The sequence below is a fragment of the Copadichromis virginalis genome, linkage group LG9, assembly GCF_057382275.1.
Source record: "Copadichromis virginalis isolate Kocher_CV1m ecotype Utaka linkage group LG9, C_Virginalis_male_GT1.1, whole genome shotgun sequence".
Lineage (NCBI taxonomy): Eukaryota > Metazoa > Chordata > Actinopteri > Cichliformes > Cichlidae > Copadichromis > Copadichromis virginalis.
The window spans coordinates 13,552,867-13,574,359 of NC_140626.1; the positions used below are offsets into that span (position 1 = coordinate 13,552,867).

Genomic DNA, 21,493 nt, shown 5'->3' on the forward strand with positions numbered 1-21,493 from the left:
TGGTTGAGCTGGTGTAACTGAGATTTATATCAGGAAAATTACAAATACAGACCTTTAGTGTCACAAATGTTGAATTTTAATCGTGGAAGCAAGAAGTCGGAGGTGGGATACGTTTAAACAGCAGTATAATGTATCTTGGAGAAGACAAGGGTTTTAAACAGTTTCCTAAAATGATTGCGAGCTTCACATATGCCTGACTTGGGTTTAGGGAATTTGTGTTTCTACAAAATAAAAGCGGGGATTGTAATCGAAATGTGCAATTCAAGCAAAAATGTGACTGAATGTTGACGTAAGGAGCCAGCAAACTTTTCAAACTTTTTTCTCCTTTCTAGTTTTCCATCTATTGTAATTGAAGTTCATTAAATCGTAAAATTAGTTTAAGACCCAGCTTCTCTTTTTCATCAGTGTCCGGTCTTTAACCCCTTTCTCTCTCCCTGCTCATGAACGAGCGAGTTAAGCGTTGTTCTGCTGTACATTATGGAAACTCAGGAGAGTTTTCAGTACGGCTGCAGAGCCTGTAATCTGTTCTAATGAGCCGAGTTTTCCCCTCCAGGGTGAAGCCCACACATAGTTTAAAAAGGTAACACAGAACATTGAAAAGCATTTAGGGCCAAACATCATCCGTTCAGGTCTTAATGAAGAATCCACAGACACCAGTGGCATTATTTGTTTGTCCCGTTTTACAGCAGATGGATTAGAGTAAAAATCTTCTCACTGATTAGTTTTAGTGCAGATGAGTCTGCAATTAGAGTCGTGAATAAAAATGCAATCCACAGTTAAATGTGCTCATTGAGCTGCAAACTAAAAGATTTTAATGTTGATAATAAGCAGTTGCACTCAATAATAAAACTGTTTCATCTCATGGGTTAAAAGTAAATGAGTCGTCATTTTGGAGCTTTTCTTTAGTATTATGGGAATTTGATCACCTCTTACTGTGCTGCTTCACTCAGTTAGGAACCTTCCCAAGATAAAACTGATGCTCCAAAATAAAAGTTGGTCCTTTCCAGTCGGTCTGAGTGAGCACACAGGCAGCAACAGCCTCTGTGAAGTCGCTCTGCCCAGCGTTCACCACAGAGATTATACGTGCAGCACCACAAAGGAAACTAAACTAAGGAGCAAAATCTGTTTCCTTCAGCTTCTGTGGAATCTTGCATGCATTTCTCTTTGTAATGACTGAAATAAGAAGATGCTGAAGCACGGGGTAAAAAGTGTTTGCTGAGTCACTTCAAACTGATCTAGATGCAGCATTTTATAGTTGTGCTGTGTAACGTGATACTTATCGCTGTCCGCACAGCCAATCCTAGAATCAGAAAGCTCATGAGAGTGTGTCACAGGTACTGCTGTAGCTCCCTGGACTGAGCAGGCGACCAGTCTGCTGTAGGGCTAATGTAGAGGCTTGGCTTTGAACCCAGCCCAAGGCCATTTACTCTGTGCATTGCTGCTGGTGTTTCTCCAGCTTTCCTGCTCTCTCTCCACTAACATATTACAATTAAATCTAAGCCCAAAATATTTCTTTAAAAAGGGACTACATTGTCACCAGTTCAGTTTTACACGGGTAACCTGGTTTTGCTGTGACACAGACGGGAGGGGACGTCATCTCGGGTTGGAACAACCTACTTTAAGCTCAGAGTTTAGCTTTGAGAAATGAGAGTCTCATAAACAGGTGCGTTTGGAGTGAATAATGTTCCTCCTCATGCCATAAATAACTTCTTTTTAAAACAAGCAGAGACATTTCAGGAGTGTTAACCGTGTGTGTGTCTCGTCCTCCCAGGCCTGGTGTGTGTAGTAAAGCCGGAAGGCGTGCCCCAGCTTTGTCAGACCGATGAGATCGGCGAGTTCTGCGTTTGCTCCATCGCCACCGGGACATCGTACTACGGCCTTACGGGCATGACCAAGAACACCTTTGAGGTGAGGCGAAGTGAAGACATGAACCCAAACACTAAAAGCCAAAATAAAAAAACACTGTAATGCTGTAATGTCCTCTGCAGGTTTACCCGGTGAGCTCCAGCGGGGGGTTGATCAGTGAGTACGCCTTCGTGCGGACTGGCCTGCTGGGCTTCATTGGCCCCGGCGGCCTCGTCTTCATCACAGGCAAGATGGACGGGCTCATCATGGTGAGCGGGCGGAGGCACAATGCCGATGACATCGTTGCCACTGCACTCGCAGTGGAGCCAATGAAATTCGTCTACAGGGGCAGGTGAGTGTGAAGTGGGTGGGGTTTGAGGGTCACAATAGACTGTATATAAAAGATGAACGTAGGTCCATCCCTCGCTTGTTGTTTCAAAACAACAAGATGGCCACAGTGCACACGCTCAGCTTCACAATTCAAACAGAAGGTGTCTTAGTGGCCATCTTTTACCTCCAGTCTGTGGTCGTCGCCATGAGTCATCATAACTCTCCATTAACTGGAACGGCTCCTGACAGAGATCAGAGGTTTCCAGCAGTTTGTGACCTTTCAGTTCTGCCACCAAAAGATGTTTTATGTGTATATAAAATGTTAATGACAGACAGTTCTGATTAATAACAGCAAATTTGGTTTTGGAAAAGAAACAAACCTGAAAACAGTTTAGCTCAATTTAGCTCCAGGTTTTAAAATGTTAAAACACAAAGACTAAAGTTTGCTGGACTTGAAAATGTAATATTGCAGTCACACATTTCTCAAATGTCACATGACTCGACCGCCAGCGAATCGGTTTTTATTTTATTATCTTTTTTATCATCGTTCCTATCGACAGAAGCTGAAAACCAGCGAGATGTCCGACATCGGTACGTTGGCTGATAAATGCTGATAAATGAGCAATGCCATCGCTCATAATAAATCTAATAAAGTAGAGCAATAGTGGATGAATCCAGAAACAGTAATAGAGTGAAGTTTAATTGTGTCCACGGCCACCGAGCAGGAAATTCATCTTTTACCTGACAGCCTCTGATGACGCTTCCCGGAGCTATTTAAAGTTTCTACTCAGGGAGGAAGCAGCTGCAGAAACAGTCTCAGGAAACATGAAGAAGAAAGGCTGAAAGTCCATCAGGTTTCATTATACCAGCATCCATGTTTGCCTTTAGTTTCTGCTTTTGGGCTTCATTACAGGAAAAACGAAGACGACAGAGAAGAAGAAAATATGTAAAGAGAGGAAATATGCAGTGAAACAAGGAAAGGAAGCAAAGGATTGAATAAGGATGCAGGAAATAAGGTGACAAGGGTAGAAAAGGTGATATGCAAAAAAGAAGGAGGAAATCAAGAAAAGGACATGTAGTGAAACAGGGAAGTAAGAAGGAGTCATGGAAACAATATTTAGACATTTAGAAATAAAGGAAATAAGGAAACAAAGATGTTTAAAAGTATATAAATAAGGATGAAATGAAGGAAATGAGGAAAAGGAAAAATAAGGAAAAAGCAAAGGGATGAAATGAAAAAACAAACCAAGGGAATGGAAACAAGCACAAGGAACAGAATGAGCAAATAAGGGTGATAAGGAAGCTAGTTATAAGGGCAGAAAGAAGGACACATGAAAAGCCAAGGAGAAATGAAACAGACGAAGGAAGGAAGGGAAATAAAGAAGAGCGACGAGGAGGAAGAGGTTATGAAACAAGGAAAGCAAATGAAGAAGGATCCATGGAAAAAAATGAAATTGACAAACAAAGGCGATAAGGAAAGAACGAAGACTTGGGAACCCACCTTCATCAAACTGTCCATCTGCAGCGACCTCTCAGAGTTTCTCAGTGACCACTGCTGCGCTCCTCGCAGTGTGACATCACACACTCGCAGTGTGAAAAAACTAAAGGAAACACATTTTTCACGTCTGGACACCAATCTAGATAATCCATCATAAGCTGTACTTTATTTATCCTTTGTGAAATAACTGTGTCACAAACAACAGGAACCGACCAGTCAGCCAATAAATAACAGAATGGAAAAAATAGATGATAAAACTCGTCAGAATAGCTTAATAAAATAAAACTGCTCTACTAGAAAGAGCTCAATAAATAGAACAAAATAAAAGACAAAGAAAGCAGCTTGATGGGTAAATCAAGCTGAATAGAATTAACACAGTGGAATAAAACATTATTCATGTAATAGAAAACAAACAGGTTGGTGTTGCTGTCTGTGCAGGATAGCTGTGTTCTCTGTGACGGTGCTGAGAGATGAGAGGATCGTGGTGGTGGCCGAGCAGAGACCGGACTCCACGGAGGAGGACAGCTTCCAGTGGATGAGCCGCGTACTGCAGGTGCTTTCCCTGCACGTTCAAATGTGATGCAATGCAGCCTTATTGCATTTAGATCAAGTCTTATTTGAAATGTCGTTTTCTTGCGGTTATGTTGGACACTGTGTAGGACACTTGGATCGTGTACTGTGTTTGGTGTGTCTTACTCCACTTAGATATGTGTGTATTGTGTTAGACTACTCTCAGCAAAGCGAGTTACCCCATGGGGACGTTAAATCCCATCTGCAGTCTGACCAAACTCCCTCATGACTCTCAGGCCATAGACAGCATCCACGGGGTGGGCGTCTTCTGTCTGGCTCTGGTGCCGGCCAACACCCTTCCCAAGACTCCTCTGGGCGGCATCCACCTGTCGGAGATCAAGCAGCTGTACCTGGAGGGGGGGCTTCACCCCTGCAATGTCCTGATGTGCCCCCACACCTGTGTCACCAACCTGCCCAAACCGCGGCAGAAACAGCCAGGTGGGTGAGGGTCTGCTCAGGGTCTTTAGGTGGTAACCTTGTGGGTAGTTGTAGTTGTTGATGTGCTGATTGTGTCTGTGTGTGGCAGAGATCGGTCCCGCCTCTGTGATGGTGGGAAATCTGGTGTCAGGGAAGAGAATCGCTCAGGCCAGCGGCAGAGACCTGGGACAGACTGATGATAACGACCAGGTGAGGCAAACAGCTGCGTAACAAAGTCTCAGCTCAAGAAATAACATCACAACTCCGCTTAAACCAAGCTCTGCCCAAAAAAAGGTAACTTTATGTTGAAAAGCCGAGAGATCAGAAGATCATTGAGTAAGCGACAAGTTGACTGACAGGAAGAGTAATCTGCTACACTTCTGATAAACTATTAATAATTCAGTCAAGCAAAATCATCAAATCTCTTTGACTCCATCGTCTAGAACATTTTTCATCTCTTCTATGTTTGACATCAAACAGAATATTTTGTATGAAAAGTCGTGTCAAGACTTCACCTTCACTTATGACTCAGTAAACTCTGATGGAAGTTGTTCAGTCCTCCATAAATATTTGCCAAACTAATCGTCTGCATAGTCGAATAACCACAAACACACAGACACTTGGACTCGTGCACGCTTTGTCAGGTACACACAGCTTCTGGGCTGGAGCCTCTTTTGTCTTCACAGATGCTTCATGCTTACATTAAACAAGGTGCTGCAATCCTGCTGGATCAGCAAAGATCAGAAGATGGGTACACTGCCCATGTCATAATAGCATGAGCGTGGTCAGCAACAATACTCTGGTAGGCTGTGATGTTTAACTGATACTCAGTTGATACTAAGAGTCCCAAAGTGTGCAAAGAAAATATCCCCCACAACATTACACCAAACCAAACAAGCCAGGATGGATGCCTTTGTGTTTTTGTACCAGATTCATCAGACTCAGACCGGAAACATTTGTCCAGTCTTCTGTTGCCACTTTTGGTGACTGAGTATGAGCTGCAGGGGCACCCAGTGTGGTCCTTTGTTGCTGCAGCTCATTTTCAGAGATGCTCTTCTGCAGACATTGGCTGTGACGATGGGTTATCTGAGTTAGTGTTGCCTTCCTGTCAGCTGCAAGGCAACATGGCATTTTCACAAAGAAACCTGCCACTCACTGGATATTCTCTCTCTTTCGGCTCATTCTCTCTAAACCCAAGAGAGGGATGTGGAAAAATCCCAGCAGATCAGCTGCTTCTGAAATACTCAGATAAGACACTTAAAAACCTTTCTTCCTCCGTGATGCTCAGTTTGAACTTCAGCAGGTCGTCGTTTTTGTGACTCCTCTATACTCTGTATCCTCCCTCTCATGGGTGAATACGGTGGTACGAGGTTTTGGAAGCTGATAAAAACACATTTTAAAAAATCTATTATACAGTACTTTTAGGTAATTAAAATGTTGCTTAAAGTTTTAATCTTGCTGAAACAAGAAGTTGCTCCTCTTTACTTTAATAGAAATATTTTGATGTCTTGTTTTTAGGAAATCTGCTGAAATGTTAATGAGCAGCTACAGAACTGGGAGAAGTTGCAAATTTGACATTTTATGAAAACAACACATCTAGAAAAAACTGTTTTTATGAAAAGGACAAATTGATTTATGAACATAAACTGACAATTAACTTTCTGAACAGGCCGCCTACTTTTTCAACTGCCTGATGGAGCCAGATTTTCAGCATCATTCAAGTCAGTCAGTCTGCATCATTTAACTGCCTGTAAATATAATCTTTAGAGGCAGTTTTTTGTTTTTTTCACCTGCTTTGAAATTTCACCGCCTGTGATATTGATTAAACTGCTTTAATGTGCCGGACAGAAGGCAGAGACTCAGCAGTAAAAAGCAGTAAGTGGTGAGTAAGCACACGTTGACATGGAGTTCCTCGATGCTAAAAACTTTTTGTACATGCGCTGCACTCCCTCTGTGCTATCAGCTCTGTTTCACTTCAATGTCTCTTGTCTGCTTTGCAGTTTTATCTCAAAATGCTGATGTTGCAATAATTGAAATTATGGGAGAAATGTATCATTTTATTCTCCTTGTAAACGTGTTTGATGCACCTCTGCTGTTTTTTGAATTACATCAGCAACTTGAACTATTTACAGAAATCAGATCACACACACACGCGCACACACACACACACACACACACACACACACACACACACACACACACACACACACACACACACACACAGATTAAGCTGTCAAAGTGTGTGTAAAACAAGTGTTTATTTCTGTTTTGCAGTTTCTGTTCCTGTCCGAGGTTTTGCAGTGGCGAGCTCAGACCACACCGGACCACATCCTCTACACCCTGCTCAGCTCTCGGGTACCAGCACACTCGCGCACAACTGACCACCGTAAAAAATTGTACATTTTGAACCGTATAACCTGCTGCTGGTGAACTGTAGGTGAAAGATCTGTAGATCAGTCATCACGTCTCTGTGATGTTAAGATGCTGAATGCAAGGAGAATAAAAGTGGATTATAATCGATACCAAAACGGATCTTTATCCATGGAATCAGTGGCTTAAAATCAGGAGTTTCAGGCTTCATTATCATGGTTAATTTAAGTAAATAAATAAAAACAGGTTAACGATGATTATGAGCTAATTCAAGCAAGTAGAAAACTGAACAATAACAAGATGAACTGCAGTTTTTGTCCTTTGAGTGTGGCAGGTTGCTTCTTGATGGCTCACACCGTTCCCCCCTCTCACCTCCCGCAGGGGGCAGTGTCCAGCTCTCTCACCTGTCTGCAGCTGCATAAGAGGGCGGAGCGAGTGGCAGCTCTGCTGATGGAGAGAGGCGGTCTGCAGGAAGGAGATCATGTCGCTCTGGTGTACCCGCCAGGTGAGAGACGATGCAGATGTTCAATGTACTTTTCAGGTGACAGCACCTGGACACTGCAAGCATCGTTCACACCTGTGTGTCTGCTTCTTCTGCAGGTATAGACCTGATCGCAGCCTTTTACGGCTGCCTGTACGCCGGCTGTGTTCCCATCACAGTGCGACCGCCTCACCCTCAGAACATCTCCACCACCCTGCCCACTGTTAAGATGATTGTCGAGGTCAGACTCTTAATTTGTCTGTTAAACCGATGCGGTTTCTCTTTCAGTCAGACCTCCAAGGTTCAAGCTCTCGCTCCCAGCTAATTCCAGACTCGTATGGCTCTGGCTGACTTCTGATCTCCTCTGGGGAAAAAAGGGAGCTTAATTTCTTCTTCTGTCTTTCTCTTTCTAATTGTGCAGGTGAGTCACTCGGTGGGTGTGATGACCACCGCCGTCATCTGTAAGCTGCTGCGCTCCAAAGAGGCCATGGCCACGGTGGACATCAGGAACTGGCCCCCAGTGCTGGACACCGGTACAGCGTTTCATTCATATCCGCACTGGGAAATCACGCTACTTTAATTTAACATAAATGCAGGTCGTGCACAGCCGCCTCACAATGCAGTCTGAGTAGTTCTGGTTGCAGATATAAACCTAAAGAATGCACATTAAATGAAATCCTCTGCTGTGATGAAACCTGCCTTTACAGCTCCATCACTCTGTGATTTATCAGAAAATAAAAACTCGCTGTAGCTGCAAGTCTGTTATCAGTTTATTGAATTGATGCGTGTGGAAGTGTCTTTTCCACACCCCTCAGTCCATATCGCCGCTAGTGTTTGGTCTGCTGTCAGCACGGGTCTGAATCGAATTAACTGAATTACAATTTTGGCTTCCAATTATTATTAAAACAAAAATAATTCTGTTTCTTTATGTGCGTGTTATAAATCACAGACACTCTTTCCCTTTGTTTTTGCCCTTCAAGAAAAATCTCCAAATCGCTCTACTGAGTTCAGCTGAGCCAAGATGACTAAAAGCAAAGAATAAGATCTAGATCACCCTTTAAATAGAACAACTGGAACACTTAATGTTTTCTTCAGTGAACCCACTAAAGAAATTGGTTATCTGCACCTGCTGTGGTTTTGGGATCACTTAGGGTTCACTTTCATGTGACAGTTGGCCGCCTGTTTCAGCTCCCTGTCCTTCGTCCTGTGGTTGCCATCCAAATCTCCGGCTGCTTAAACTCACCCCAGAGAACCAAACCTTTCACAGCCTGCAGTCTGGAGGTGCAACTGCCTATTAATGAGTGCACAGACCGGACAGGCTTCATCTAGGCAGGTCAAAATTTCAAGACAGGTGCGGACCAGATTAAATGTGAGAGCCTTGAGTTTAGTGCACGCTGTAGAGATTTTCTTACCAGCAACAAATCTCCAGCTAGTCAGAAACTGGTCAGATGAGAACATGTGAACTGTGCATGGATGATCATTTAAATATGAAGTTTGTAGGTTTGTGAAAAATATCAGAGGGACCAACATATTTCCTGTGACTGCAAAACAGAGATACATATTCAGATGAATATTCAGATACATGCTCTTCTCACACACATACACCCGGTGGGTGAGTGCCACTGATTATAAAGGAATATCTCACCCAGCGTAACGCCGATACTCAGTGATGTAGGACAGGGATCTATCAGGCTGCAGTTGCACACACAGAGCTTGTTAGCACTGTTCGTTGTTGGTTCTGTCTTCCCTTGGGATTTGTTAACAGTGAGAGAAACACAGAGTATCACCATGCTTGTGCTTTAAAGCGGTCTCTTCTTATATGGAAAGTGAGACATCAGTCATGTTGCTGTGATTCTGCTGCAGCAGAGTATTTGAGGCCCTTTTCTCTCTGGGTTCAGCTGGAGGTCAGTGTTTGAAATGAGACTGTGCTCTTGAGTGCAATGAAATAAATATATATGTGTGTGTGTTTGTGTGTGTGTGCATGCTGCAGATGACCTGCCAAAGAAGAAGCCTCCAGCTCTCTATAAGCCCACCAACCCAGACGGCCTGGCCTATCTGGACTTCAGCGTGTCGACGACCGGCATGCTGGCCGGAGTTCAGGTCAGCTCAGCCCTAATCCTCACCAAACCACTGCCGCCTGGTCCCACTCCCCTCCTCTTCCTCCTCCTCCAGTCATTACTTTTCTTATTCCAGAGGGAAATTCAGCCATCAGAGCAGCAGCAAAATGAGTAAACAGAAAGCAGAATTAAAGCACATTTGGCTCACAGTTGAAGGGCTTAGTCCAAACACACAACCCGCTTCTTCCAACTAAGATGTCGCTCGCTTTTCAAAGATTCATTTACCGGGGGGAAAAATGTGAAATGTTTTACTTTAAATTTAAATTCATTGTGAACCTTCCTATCTTGCTCCTTGTTTGTCTTTTTGTGTGTTTCGTGTGTCTCTCTCCCTCCCCTCTCGTCTCCTCTCTGCTCCAGATGTCCCATAATGCAGTTGCAGCCTTCTGTCGGTCAGTGAAGCTGCAGTGTGAGCTGTACCCGTCCAGAGAAGTTGCCATCTGTCTGGATCCCTACTGCGGCCTCGGCTTCGTCCTCTGGTGTCTCTGCAGGTTGGTGCAGCTCCTAAATGCATCTCCACCCACTTACAAACCATTAAATATGCATTTTACACTCTTTGAGGATCCTCCAGTCATTTCATTTTGCACTTCTTTACGTTAAAGAATGGATGGTCCAAATCAAAGCAGCACAGATATGAGCTTGTACTGTATGTAGCTGCAGTAACTTAGTATCCCACTTAAGACAATGTGTATTATTCAATCAGATTCAACATAGCTCATCAAGCAGCTCAGAGCAGATAAGGAGGACAGGAACTGGCAGGAATGGCACAGAAAATTTTTAGTCCCTATTCAAGCTAAGCACTCTGAAACACTCCCGCCGTGGTTTGAAGGATGGAACAAAACTATGTCCGAGGTGCAAAATCAAAGGCACACCCACTGTACTCCCAAAGTAACTCCCAGGTTTCCAGAAAAGTAAATAAAAGCAGATGTTTTGTGAATCATTAAAGCCCTACATCTGTTTTAAGGATTAATACTCTTATTTACCCTCTCAGGCTCAAATTGAGCTTTTGTTGCTAATGCACAACTGAGTCCTGCAGTGGTACTTCTGAGTAAAAACAACTCATAAAATATGTACGTGGGGTAATCAGGTTGTTAGTTTTTAACTGTTGCAAATCAGCAACACCTGCCTCGAGATGGTTAATATATATTTATGTATTTAAGTTCATTTTAAAATGCTTTACTTCTGTTTCATGACTTCATCTTTCTTTGTTTTTTTCATTTAATAATGTGTGCAGTGGGTTTCAAACCTGAGCTGCATGCACCACGAGTACTGCAGCACGCTGCTAAAGACAAGCTTGCATGTTGTTATTTTGAACACCCTCCTGTTAAATGGGGGGGAAGGAAAACCTTAAGTTGAACAATGCTTAAAAACTGCTTCACTATATGGATGTAACATGACACAGGCTGGGAACTACAGATTGGAGCCCCCCCCTTTCTTTTACTCTTGCATTATATTGCATGAACCTGTGGATGCAGTGACTCATTGTGTTTGCTGACAACACTTAGTGGCAATTTAAGAAATTCATAAATAAATATAACTTTTTTATGTTGAACATTTAAAATATTCTAAAGTATTTGAGCATTTCCTGCCCAGATAACCTGAATCCACGTCCTGGAAGAGTTGGGTCGAGTTGTAAATAATAAATTGTCTTACTCTTTGAGTGTAAGACAATTTAAGTGTTTATTGATGTATTTTCAGTAAAAGGGGGGAAAATTAGCTTTTTAACATGGAAGGTTTGGTTATACTCATCCCTGCCTCACCCTCTTAAAATACAAGAACAGTGATTTATACTTATTGATAATAATAATAAGTAATATTAATGTTTAAAGGTTTCCGTCTGAAACTCGACAGTCTTTAAATCGTTAAATCTTGGCTCCAGCCTGCAGGTCTGCTTACTTTCAAATCTTCTTCTCATAAATACTCAACTCGTCTGGAGCCGATATCTGCTGCTAAATGTCTTCGGAATAAAACAAATCATCCTCGGCTTGAGGATTTCACGTCGTCCTCGCTGACAGTAGCTCACATTTACATCAGATTGTTACACAACCCTGTGGTGCTGGTTGGCCGGTTTCTCAGGACAATAAATCATAGTCTTAGCAAGTGTGACTGGTTATAGAGTGAGTGAATGTTAGTTTTACTGTCCAAACCAGTGCAGTACATAACCAGATCATCAACACTCGTCAGTCTCCTGATGTTGTTAGTGCTTGTAAGCATGTCGTCCATTTTTAAATTTGTGTTATTGTTCTGAGTCGGCACATGCAGATCCCCGACACACACACTGAAAAGCCTTTGTGTTGTCTGCAGCGTGTATTCTGGCCACCAGTCCATCCTGATCCCGCCGGTGGAGCTGGAGTCCAACCCAGCGCTGTGGCTGCTGGCCGTCAGCCAGCTGAGGGTGCGAGACACCTTCTGCTCCTACAGCGTCATGGAGCTCTGCACCAAAGGACTCGGCCTGCAGACCGAGGCGCTCAAGGTCAGCACAACAGTGAGACGAGCAACGTGTCGGTTTCAAGTTCTGTCTGTTTACATATTTAAGTCCATTTTCAAATATGGGAGGTTTTGCAGAAGGCTGCAGATGCAGAAGAGCGGGCTGCAAACAGTCCTTCAACAGTAGAGACAGAAATCCCTGATATAAAATATCAATACAAAAATGAACTTTTTGTTCTGATGACATTTGCAGCTTCTGATAAACATCATGTGTCCAGCCTCCAGTTTGCTCCTGTGATTAACTGTAGGACAGAGTCTGATGGCTGTGCAGCCTGGTCGAGGCCATCGACTGAAAAAAAACATTCTATCGACATGTTTTTCTTCATCTAGATGTGATATCTTCAATGTTTTTATTACTTTGTGTGCAAAAGAGAAGCTCTGTCATGCCCTGGTTTTTGTTTTGTTGGATTAGAGTTCAGGCTTCAAGTGTTTGAAGAGTTCATTTCTGTGTGACGAGCTTCAGTTTCCAGCCTGTGTTTTGGTTCTTGTGGTAGTTCAAGTTCCTGCTTGTTTTTCCCTCTCTCTCATCTTTATGCCTCTGTCCCCATGTCTGCTGTGTGTCTTCTTGTTTCCATGTTTACTGTGTTTTCCTTTGGATTGTTTCCTCTACTCGTGATAGGTGGGAGTGTTCATGTCTGTATCACTTTCCTTTGGTTACTTCCTTTACTTTTTACTTTTGTTTTCTTTCACGTCCTGTGTTAGTTTTGCTTCCTGTCTCCCTCTGAATGTCCTGATTGTCCTGTTACCCTCGTGTTGGTCCTTCCCTAATCAGCCCTCCCTGTCTATGAATAGTCCTGTCTCCCCCTTGAGCCTCGATTATACTCTGCTGCAGACACAGACAGCTGGAGACACGACAGTCGCGCAGTCATTCCTGTTGTACTTCTTTAATATTCACCTGCTGGACACATGCAGGTGGTGCATTGTAGTGTAGTCTCTGTAACAGCATCTGCTATGCTCCAAACATTTATTTATTTGTTTCTTTACTTTCTGACCTCTATTGTTTTGGATTCTCTGTTAAGAGATGTTAGCAGTATTTGGATCCTCACCCTTACAATCCACACATCCTGACATAAGAACAATGGACAGCACTCGTATACATCACACAGTGAAAGAAAAAGCCAGACTCACTGTAAATGTTTCATGCAGCTTGCCTGCCTCGTCCACAGTGCTGCAGGCACTGTGAAGTTCTTGTTGAGTAGAGTAACTACTCCGAGCCTGCAGGTGGATCTGCTTGGAGGAGTCAAAAATAAAAAATGAAGACTAAGAAAACACAGCTTGCTTGGTTTTAACAGGAACCATGAAAATAGAAATATGACCGTCGGTATTTACTGAGCTTCCCTAAAAAATCGTATTTGTTTTTAGTACTTGTGGCTTATAGCAAGACAGGTTCAAACCTCTAAGCTGGCCTGTGTGGAGTTGAATGTGCTGCGTGGGTTCCCTCTGTGTGTTCCCTCCCACAGTTCAAAGACATACATGTTAGGTTAGTTGAGTCCATACTGGCCAGAGGTGCGAACGCAGAGTAGTTAAAGCACCTTAGAGAAGATAATAAAGTGCTGTGTGAAAAGGTGAGTGTGGGTTGGAGTGTAAATTGCTTTGAGTGGTCGATCCCCTACAGTTCAAAGCCTGCTCTGTAAAACATGGCCTTCTAATAGATATATATGTTTTTCTTTGGTCCATACAGATGTCAGGACCGTGTTTTTCCCAAAGTTAGACTCAGTCAGTGAGAACATGTACAAATATGTTATCTTGCAAAAGAAGGCACACCAACCAAGTTCCTCTAGTTGTTGCTCTGTTTATCAGCCTCTGTGAGTTTGTTGTGTCAGCATGTAAACAAGCTCCCCACCTGCTGCGAGTACTGGTTAATGTGGATCTTGACGTTTTACCAAATCTCCAGAGCAGAACTGTTGTCTTGTGCTCTCAAAGATGTTTGAGTTGTCTGAATGTGGTCACAGTGGCTAAACCTTCAAAATAAGACGACGGAACAGTAAAGTGACACAGCTGATAAACCCACAGCCTCCATGTGAGTGAGCAGACAGCAGCTCCACCAAGTCTGACACTGCTTAGCTCACTTCCCTCACGCTCTCCTCTGCTCAGCGGTAATAAACTCTGTCTCCATCTGCTCAGCCCGAGGACACATCTGAAAGCTGGAGTTACAGACACCGACGCCTCTGATTGGTCACGGATAGAAGCCACAGAGTTAATTTTAGTGACTATCTGTCTTTAAGTTTCCATGGAGACTGAGCGTTAAACGCTGAGAGAAAAGCAGAAACAAAGCACTTTTTTCTTGTCTCCTTTACAGCTACAGATGAAGCAAACTTTATACTTTTGTACTTTTTTATTTTTAGTCACAGTTTTTCTTTTTTATGTAACACCTACACAAGAAGGGATTTGAGCGTCGTATTATTCTGGTGAACTAAGTAGGTTAAAGAGGCAGAAAGTCAGAAGAAAAACTTTATATTTGAAAGGGTTTTTCTCTCATTCCAGCAGTCCACAGCTGGACTCTCTGGGATTAGATATAATTTTCCTTTCGTCTCTTTCGCAGGCTCGGGGTCTGGATCTGTCCCGGGTTCGAGCCTGTGTAGTGGTGGCAGAGGAGAGGCCCAGGATGGCGCTCACACTCTCTTTCTCTAAGCTCTTCAAAGACCTCGGCCTTCACCCGCGCTCTGTCAGCACAGCCTTCGGCTGCAGAGTCAACCTGGCCATTTGCCTGCAGGTAAAAAGCAAACCAGCTGCTCCTGCAGACTATTCTGTACGTGCAGTTATCACAAAAACTTGGTAGAGTTCAGATGGAGCTTTGCACTCAACGGTTTTATCCTTCTAAGTATTCTGCAGCTTAAATTCTTTGAATTTTTATCAGTGGGTTAGGGATGTTCCTGCTCACTGATTTCTAGTCCCTAAGTAGGAAAACTTGGACAAGGTTAAACTTTGTCTAAAGAAATACTTGAAACTGTTAATCAGATGGTTTGACAATAAAAATTATATTTTCTAAGCCACTGAAAGCTGTTACATTGCACATACGCAGTGTCAGGTTAGATTACCAAATGCACCGAGGATGAGCAATGCACACAAGTGGCCGTATTTCTGATTTGCATGGAAATCGTGCAGATTTATTATCCCCAAAGTCGGTCTGTCTTAAGGTGGAGCCGAGGTTTATACAGACTGTGGTTAATGGATATCAATTGTAAGACTTCCTCCTACGTGCACTGGTAATTGCTTATCAGGAGATCTTCAGACAGACTACCTTATAGTAAGAAATCATAAAACAAAAGCCCAATCATGACAAACTTACTTTGTGAAAGTCGCCAGGAAGTCGTCCAAACTAGCGCTCCCATCGTCATTGTTTGGGAGCTTTCCTCATGATATCCTTGCATGTGAAAGCAAAATTAAATTGAAAACTTGTAATAATAAATCAGTAGATTTAACCCAGTTAGTGACCTAATCTTCCTCATCTTTAGAGTTTCCTTTTGAAATGTCCTGGATTTGCTTCCTCTGTATATTCGCATAAAGGAATCTGTTTGTACCTCCTTTCCTGTGCCTCCCCCTCCCTCCTCTTGTGTCGACACCGAACCCTTTGTTTTGGCACCACAGTGGCTCATGTGTAGTGCTGTTGTCTGACCCAGGAGGCTCCTGGTTTTAAGCCCAGGTCAGGGCTGGGCTCTTCTGTTGGACTTCAACAGGTTTCCTGAATCCTGCGACTATTAATAATCCTCATATGAGGATCAGTTAAACGTAGAGAGCAAATATCACTGCAATATCCCACTTAGCTTCACTTCTTCTTAGCTTCTTAAACCAAAAATAGTATTTTTTTAGCTGCTTCTCTCCCGTTTAAGTTGTTCACCCACTGTACAGTCAGCTCATCGCTCCAGTGAAACGCTGTCGGAGAGTTTGGGAAACTAAATCTTTCTGATCACTGTGATTGGCTGCAGGGCACTTCAGGGCCGGACCCCACTACTGTGTACGTAGACATGAGAGCGCTGCGTCACGACAGGTACGGTAACCTGTCAGTAAGTCCCGTCAGCCGTCTTCCTCTCGCTTTACTGCAAAAAGTTTTGACGATAACACATTTGTTCCAGGGTTCGATTAGTGGAGAGAGGTTCTCCTCACAGTCTCCCCTTGATGGAGTCTGGCAAGGTGAGTGCATTAATATTTATACATTAAAATTTGCATGTAGTTTCAAATCAAATCAAAGCATCCAATCAGCATAGTGCTAAGAAGTACAAGAGGTTTCATTAAACCCCACAGAAGTTCAAGTTCCACATGAGAGGCGATTCATGAAATTTTAGGTGAAACATGAACCGACACTGAGCAGCTGACAGCAAATTACCAAAGACACGCCGGGATGAAGATGTAATTTTAATGGCAGCACGTTCCAGGACTATTCTCTGCTTTTCACTGCGTGTCCTCCCACATTCAGTGAGTCAAAACAGACAGCAGGTTTGAGTCGATGACGAGCCTTCAAATGTTCATCCTCCCTTTCTGTCGGTGGGCATGTGGGAGGAGAGAGACGACTATTAGATAGTAGAGATGGACCGATCCGATATTACGTATCGGTATCGGTCCGATACTGACCTAAATTACTGGATCGGATATCGGAGAAAAATAAAAAATGTAATCCGATCCATTAAATATCACGAAAGCACCTCATAAAACTTGCAACACGCTGTAACTCGCCTCAGAACGTTAGCAGTCAGAGCAGTATGCATCACGTGATAGAGCGGCTGTGGCATGCGGGACCTGTCGGTGGTCTGGATAGCATGTGGAGCTTCGCTAGCAACCCGGCATTTCATCTCCGACAAAGTTATCCCCGAGAGAAGTAAAGCAAGTGTGTAAGTCCATCTCTGAATGTTTGTAAAGCATTCCTGCGTTAAGCTTAACGAGCGACTGCCTCTTCTTGCTGCTACTTCAATCGTGAAACTGCTTAAATGATCAGCTGATCGGCTTTTCTGTCGCGAGTCCGTGTCTCTTGTTTGCTTTTGGCCCACTTTGCACCAGACAGAGGAAACCAGCGGCTGAACAACAGCAGCACGTTTAAGCTTGATCAGCTGTTGTTAGAATTTATTTATTATTACTTTCTACTCCAGGATCTTTTTCTACATAGCTGACGCTGGTAACTGTGCAGGGGCGGATCTAGCAAAGTTTAGCCAGGGGGGCCGATAGGGCATTAACAGGGAAAAGAGGGCACAAAGACATACTTTTCTTTCTTATTCTCATTTAAAATGTCTAGCTTTTAATTATTTAATATTTATCTGAATCTTACACCCAAAGTTTTAATCTGATGTAAAATGTATAGAAGTCCATTATTGTATATAGTAACTGTTAAGTCTAATATATATACCCTAGTAAGCTATAGTACTTTTTCCTTTGGGAAGGTACCATCTGTGCAGTCTGCAATTTTGTTGAAGAAAGATGTTGAATCTATTTAATATTTCTTGAAAAATAATTGATTTCTGTGTATTTTTTTTCACACTGCATCAAATTAAGGTTGATTACGTCGATTAAGCATCATGAGGTGGAGCGTGAAGGGTGGTTCCCTATTTTTTATTTATTTATTTTTGTTGTTGCTGGGAGTTGGAACCCTATTAGTTAGGTTGCTTAATATTTATGCTAAGTACTCTTTAAAATACCAGAATAGGGAGGATGGTGTAGGTTTAAGTTTATTAGATTGATCAGTATTGCTGAACTATGAAATATTTTTTTTTGCATACAGGTATAACAGAATAGCTTTAGTGTAGTTGTTGTTTTAAACTTGAGTATGAACTTATACAAAATGCAGCAAGATATTTAAAAAACAGTTTTGTTGATTAAAAAACACTATATCGGATTCATATCGGTATCGGCAGATATCCAAATTTATGATATCGGTATCGGTATCGGACATAAAAAAGTGGTATCGTGCCATCTCTATTAGATAGCTGTCAAACATGCGTGCTTGTCCATTAGTGCAACTGCAGAGCTGCCCGACCCGAAAAGTTTTACAAGTTTTAGATTAGGATTCATGTGGATGTGAGGAGGAAGCCTTAAACGTACCCTAGAAAACCCTGTAACGTATCAGACCATTTTTATTTGCGATGTCTGAGCCTTTTCCAAATCTCTGCCTCAAAAGACAATTGAAAGATTTCTTTGTGGAGGCCTCTGGGTGAATTTTATGCCAAAATCTAAAGGATGCGATGCTTACGCTCAGTGCCTCTCAGTTCATGCGCGGTTCGAGCTCAGAGTTGGAACTTTGCCACTTCTACAGCCTTCAGAGTGACTTTGAGCCCCAACAAAGTCTAAAACAGACAATTATAAAAACGTGTCACCCATCATAGAGTTGAAGTAGCCACAGAGACCAAACCCCCTTTTTTTATAGCAGGCTGTGCGCATGAGGTTAGAGATTGAGTAACTTTTTGAGCCAGTCCTCTAACGTTAGAGGAACTGTAATTCTTTTTAACTTCCATGTTCATTTTTCAGTCTCTAGAAACTCTTACTTAGCTCAGCAAAGCTGCTGTTTAGTCACTTTTTACGTGTAGCAGGAAATAAAAAGGGTGTCTTGTAATGATGGCTATATTATTTAAATAAAAAAGTTTTGACTCTCACATGTGTTACCATGACAATGTATACCATTTATTATATAGGAAACTATTTACTTCTTGATGTACAAATAACTGTGACAAAATGCAAAAAAATAAAGACATTGCAGCTACTCATGTGCACCTGGCAGATGGCAAAGGAAGAAAAAATCATAACCTTTGGTAAACGGCTCGCCCACATTTAGTAGCTGCAGACCAGTGATGAAACCAGGTTATTTTTAGAGTACATTTAAAAACAGCAGATGCTGAACAGCGTGTTATTTGAAGCTTATTTCTTTGCATTTGTCTTTCCATGTATCAGTGAAAGGACAGCTGCTGAGCAGCCTTTTTGGCTTTTGCTGCGGCAGAAATATGAAACTCACACTAGGATATTTAGTGAGGTTTAAACAGTGATTTCTAATGCTGTAATTAGAAGAAACATCAGTGGTATAAATGTTTAGCAGACTAATAAAATTAGTTTGGTTTAAGTCAGTTTATGTGGTGAAAAAAGCTCAACATGCCACGTCATGTTTCAAATCACCGTGAGCTTTGCAGAGTCGGTGAGGGTCGAGTGTTTGGGACAGTGCCATAACATTTCTAATAAAGAAGGCAGAGGGCACCTGACTTTAAACAGAAACCTATGGAACCGTGCTCATTTTCACTTATTCATTGTTGCTTATTATTTGTGTTTTACGGTGCTGCATTATTTCTCTTTACATCTGTTTATGGGGAGTAACATCGATTACTGACTCCAGACTTCATACAGCTTGTAACATCATGCTCCTCTATAACTCACTCCTGCTTCTGCCCCTGAAAAACATAAATTGGTGACAGTAACATAGATCGTATGTATGTCGCAGATTTCTTGGTGTTTTAAGAGCAGGTGTGACATGCCTGACCTACAGCGATACACAGAAAACCAAGAAAACCCAACAGTCAGATGAGCAAACACTTTGGCAACAGTGGGAAGGAAGAACTCTCTTTTAACAGGAAGAAACTGGGACTGGTTGGGGATGGAAGACACGTTGTGCAAAACACATGTTGTGGAAGAGAGACGACTCCAAACTGGAATTTCTTTAAAATCAGAGGAGTTGCCACTGGTGGCCATTGGAAAAGGTAACAAAGTTGTTGCCCATGACCTCTGGAAAAAGGTTAGCCTTGCTCATATGTAGGACAGAGCAGGAAATCTCCAGCCTCAGATGTGTCGTGACTACTGGAAATACTCTGGTTTAGCAGAGAGAGATGCCTGGAATGAACCTGCAGAGGGCAGGACACATGGCACCTGCTCACTGTGAATTCAGAGGACTATCATTTGTGTTTTTTCTCATATGGGCTCAGTCAGACTTAACACAAACGTTTAAACTGTTGAAATGAAAGCTTTCATTTCAGATCTGTCAGATATTTGTGATTTTAGATAAAGAACCTTTCAATATGTTCTAGAAGAGTTCAAGGCTGCAGCATCTGTGTGAAAGTGGCTTTAAAGTGATTGGAATGAGCTTGATGCTTTTAAAGGAATGAAATGAAAGTGGCGCTCTGGCACTAAGGACGGGTTTTTGGTCCATGCCGCCCCCTTCTCACTCTCTGGCGTGTTTACTCAGCTCTGTCAGCCTGATAAAGACATCAAACCTCCCTAAAAAGCTTTTAAAACTGGTGTTGGCGTTGAAGGTCTAGTGATACGTTCCTGAATACAGAGCTGTACTACAGCAACTCGGATCTGCAGAGATACTGATGGCTGAGCAGCACTTACTTCAGTTTCATTACTGAGCTCTGAGCAGTGAGACCAGCAGGAGGACTGACAGCAGTGCAAAATGTCTAAATATTAAGAGGCAGCATGTCTGAGGGATTTGATTGATTGACATGTTGAAGCTCTGAAACTAAGACTAAGCATACAGAGTCCAGTGTTAAGATGTTGATGTTAAATTAAAGCTGCCAAAAAAAACTGTCTTCGGTTGAGACAGAAGATTCTAGATTTCTGTTATTTCCATCTTCAGCTCATTTATATTTGGTGGTTTGTCTCCTGTGGGAGCTGCAGTGAGGGCTCAGTGGAGAACAGAGAGAGATGTGGGATGGAGGTGGTTCCACAGCAGCTCGCAGATGCACAGAAACTGTTCGTAGGCTGAAGCAGTTTAAAAAAGGCACCGAGAATTGTACTTTACAATTGGAAGAAGAGTGTCAGCTGACAAAACAACTGCTGTGGGCTACCACTGAGATCAGCTAACACCATGATCAGTCTGTTAAAACCTTTAGTTTCTTTATTCATTCAGGATATCTCAAGACCAGAACCTCGGAAACCAGCAGTCCACAGAGAAAGACTTTTCTTGGTTAAATACCAAGACAGGGGTTTCTGAGTCTGTCTTCATTTTGATCAAAAGTTGTGAATTTGAACATTTTTCATGAGTTTCTAACCTTGGATGCCTCCTAGACCTAAAATTTTACAAATGAAGAGTAGCAGCTTTGTGGCCACTTACTTAAGACACAATGTGACATTGACAGAACGCTTTGAAGCTAACATAGTCCTCAAATGCCTTTCAGCTCTTAGATTTAACAAACTGTGCTTGGTTTGATGTTTTAAAGCTCGCTGAAGCTCGTGCTTTTAGCACATGAAGTTTCCTAAACTCTCCACTGTCCCGATCTGTCCTGAAAGCAAACTGATGGATCTTTTCTTGGAGCTCGCCGAGTCGTTCATGTCTTCTTCCCCCACGTTGACACACAAAGAGAGGACGTCATGATTCAGGGCTGGTCATCGATCGGCACGCTGTTGTTTTTGACTCACTGCATGTGGGAGGAGGAGAGAAAACTAATGATTGCTTTCCACTCAGTCCATCGCTTCTTT

General features: G+C 42.6%; 1 protein-coding gene across 3 annotated transcripts in view; it reads left to right on the forward strand.

Moving 5' to 3' along the window:
• The window catches only part of LOC146701552 (disco-interacting protein 2 homolog C-like), a 79,636-nt gene that overhangs the window by 51,674 nt on the left and 6,469 nt on the right, over window positions 1–21,493 (forward strand). For all 3 annotated transcript variants that reach the window (XM_085467837.1, XM_085467838.1, XM_085467839.1), the window contains 15 exons: window positions 1,772–1,908; window positions 1,989–2,197; window positions 4,112–4,226; window positions 4,480–4,681; window positions 4,770–4,870; window positions 6,935–7,015; window positions 7,412–7,535; window positions 7,631–7,752; window positions 7,933–8,044; window positions 9,502–9,611; window positions 9,986–10,116; window positions 11,930–12,098; window positions 14,655–14,825; window positions 16,039–16,100; window positions 16,186–16,243. In XM_085467837.1, coding sequence (XP_085323963.1) covers window positions 1,772–1,908; window positions 1,989–2,197; window positions 4,112–4,226; window positions 4,480–4,681; window positions 4,770–4,870; window positions 6,935–7,015; window positions 7,412–7,535; window positions 7,631–7,752; window positions 7,933–8,044; window positions 9,502–9,611; window positions 9,986–10,116; window positions 11,930–12,098; window positions 14,655–14,825; window positions 16,039–16,100; window positions 16,186–16,243 — 1,904 coding nt within the window. The remainder of the gene's footprint in view (window positions 1–1,771; window positions 1,909–1,988; window positions 2,198–4,111; window positions 4,227–4,479; window positions 4,682–4,769; window positions 4,871–6,934; window positions 7,016–7,411; window positions 7,536–7,630; window positions 7,753–7,932; window positions 8,045–9,501; window positions 9,612–9,985; window positions 10,117–11,929; window positions 12,099–14,654; window positions 14,826–16,038; window positions 16,101–16,185; window positions 16,244–21,493) is intronic.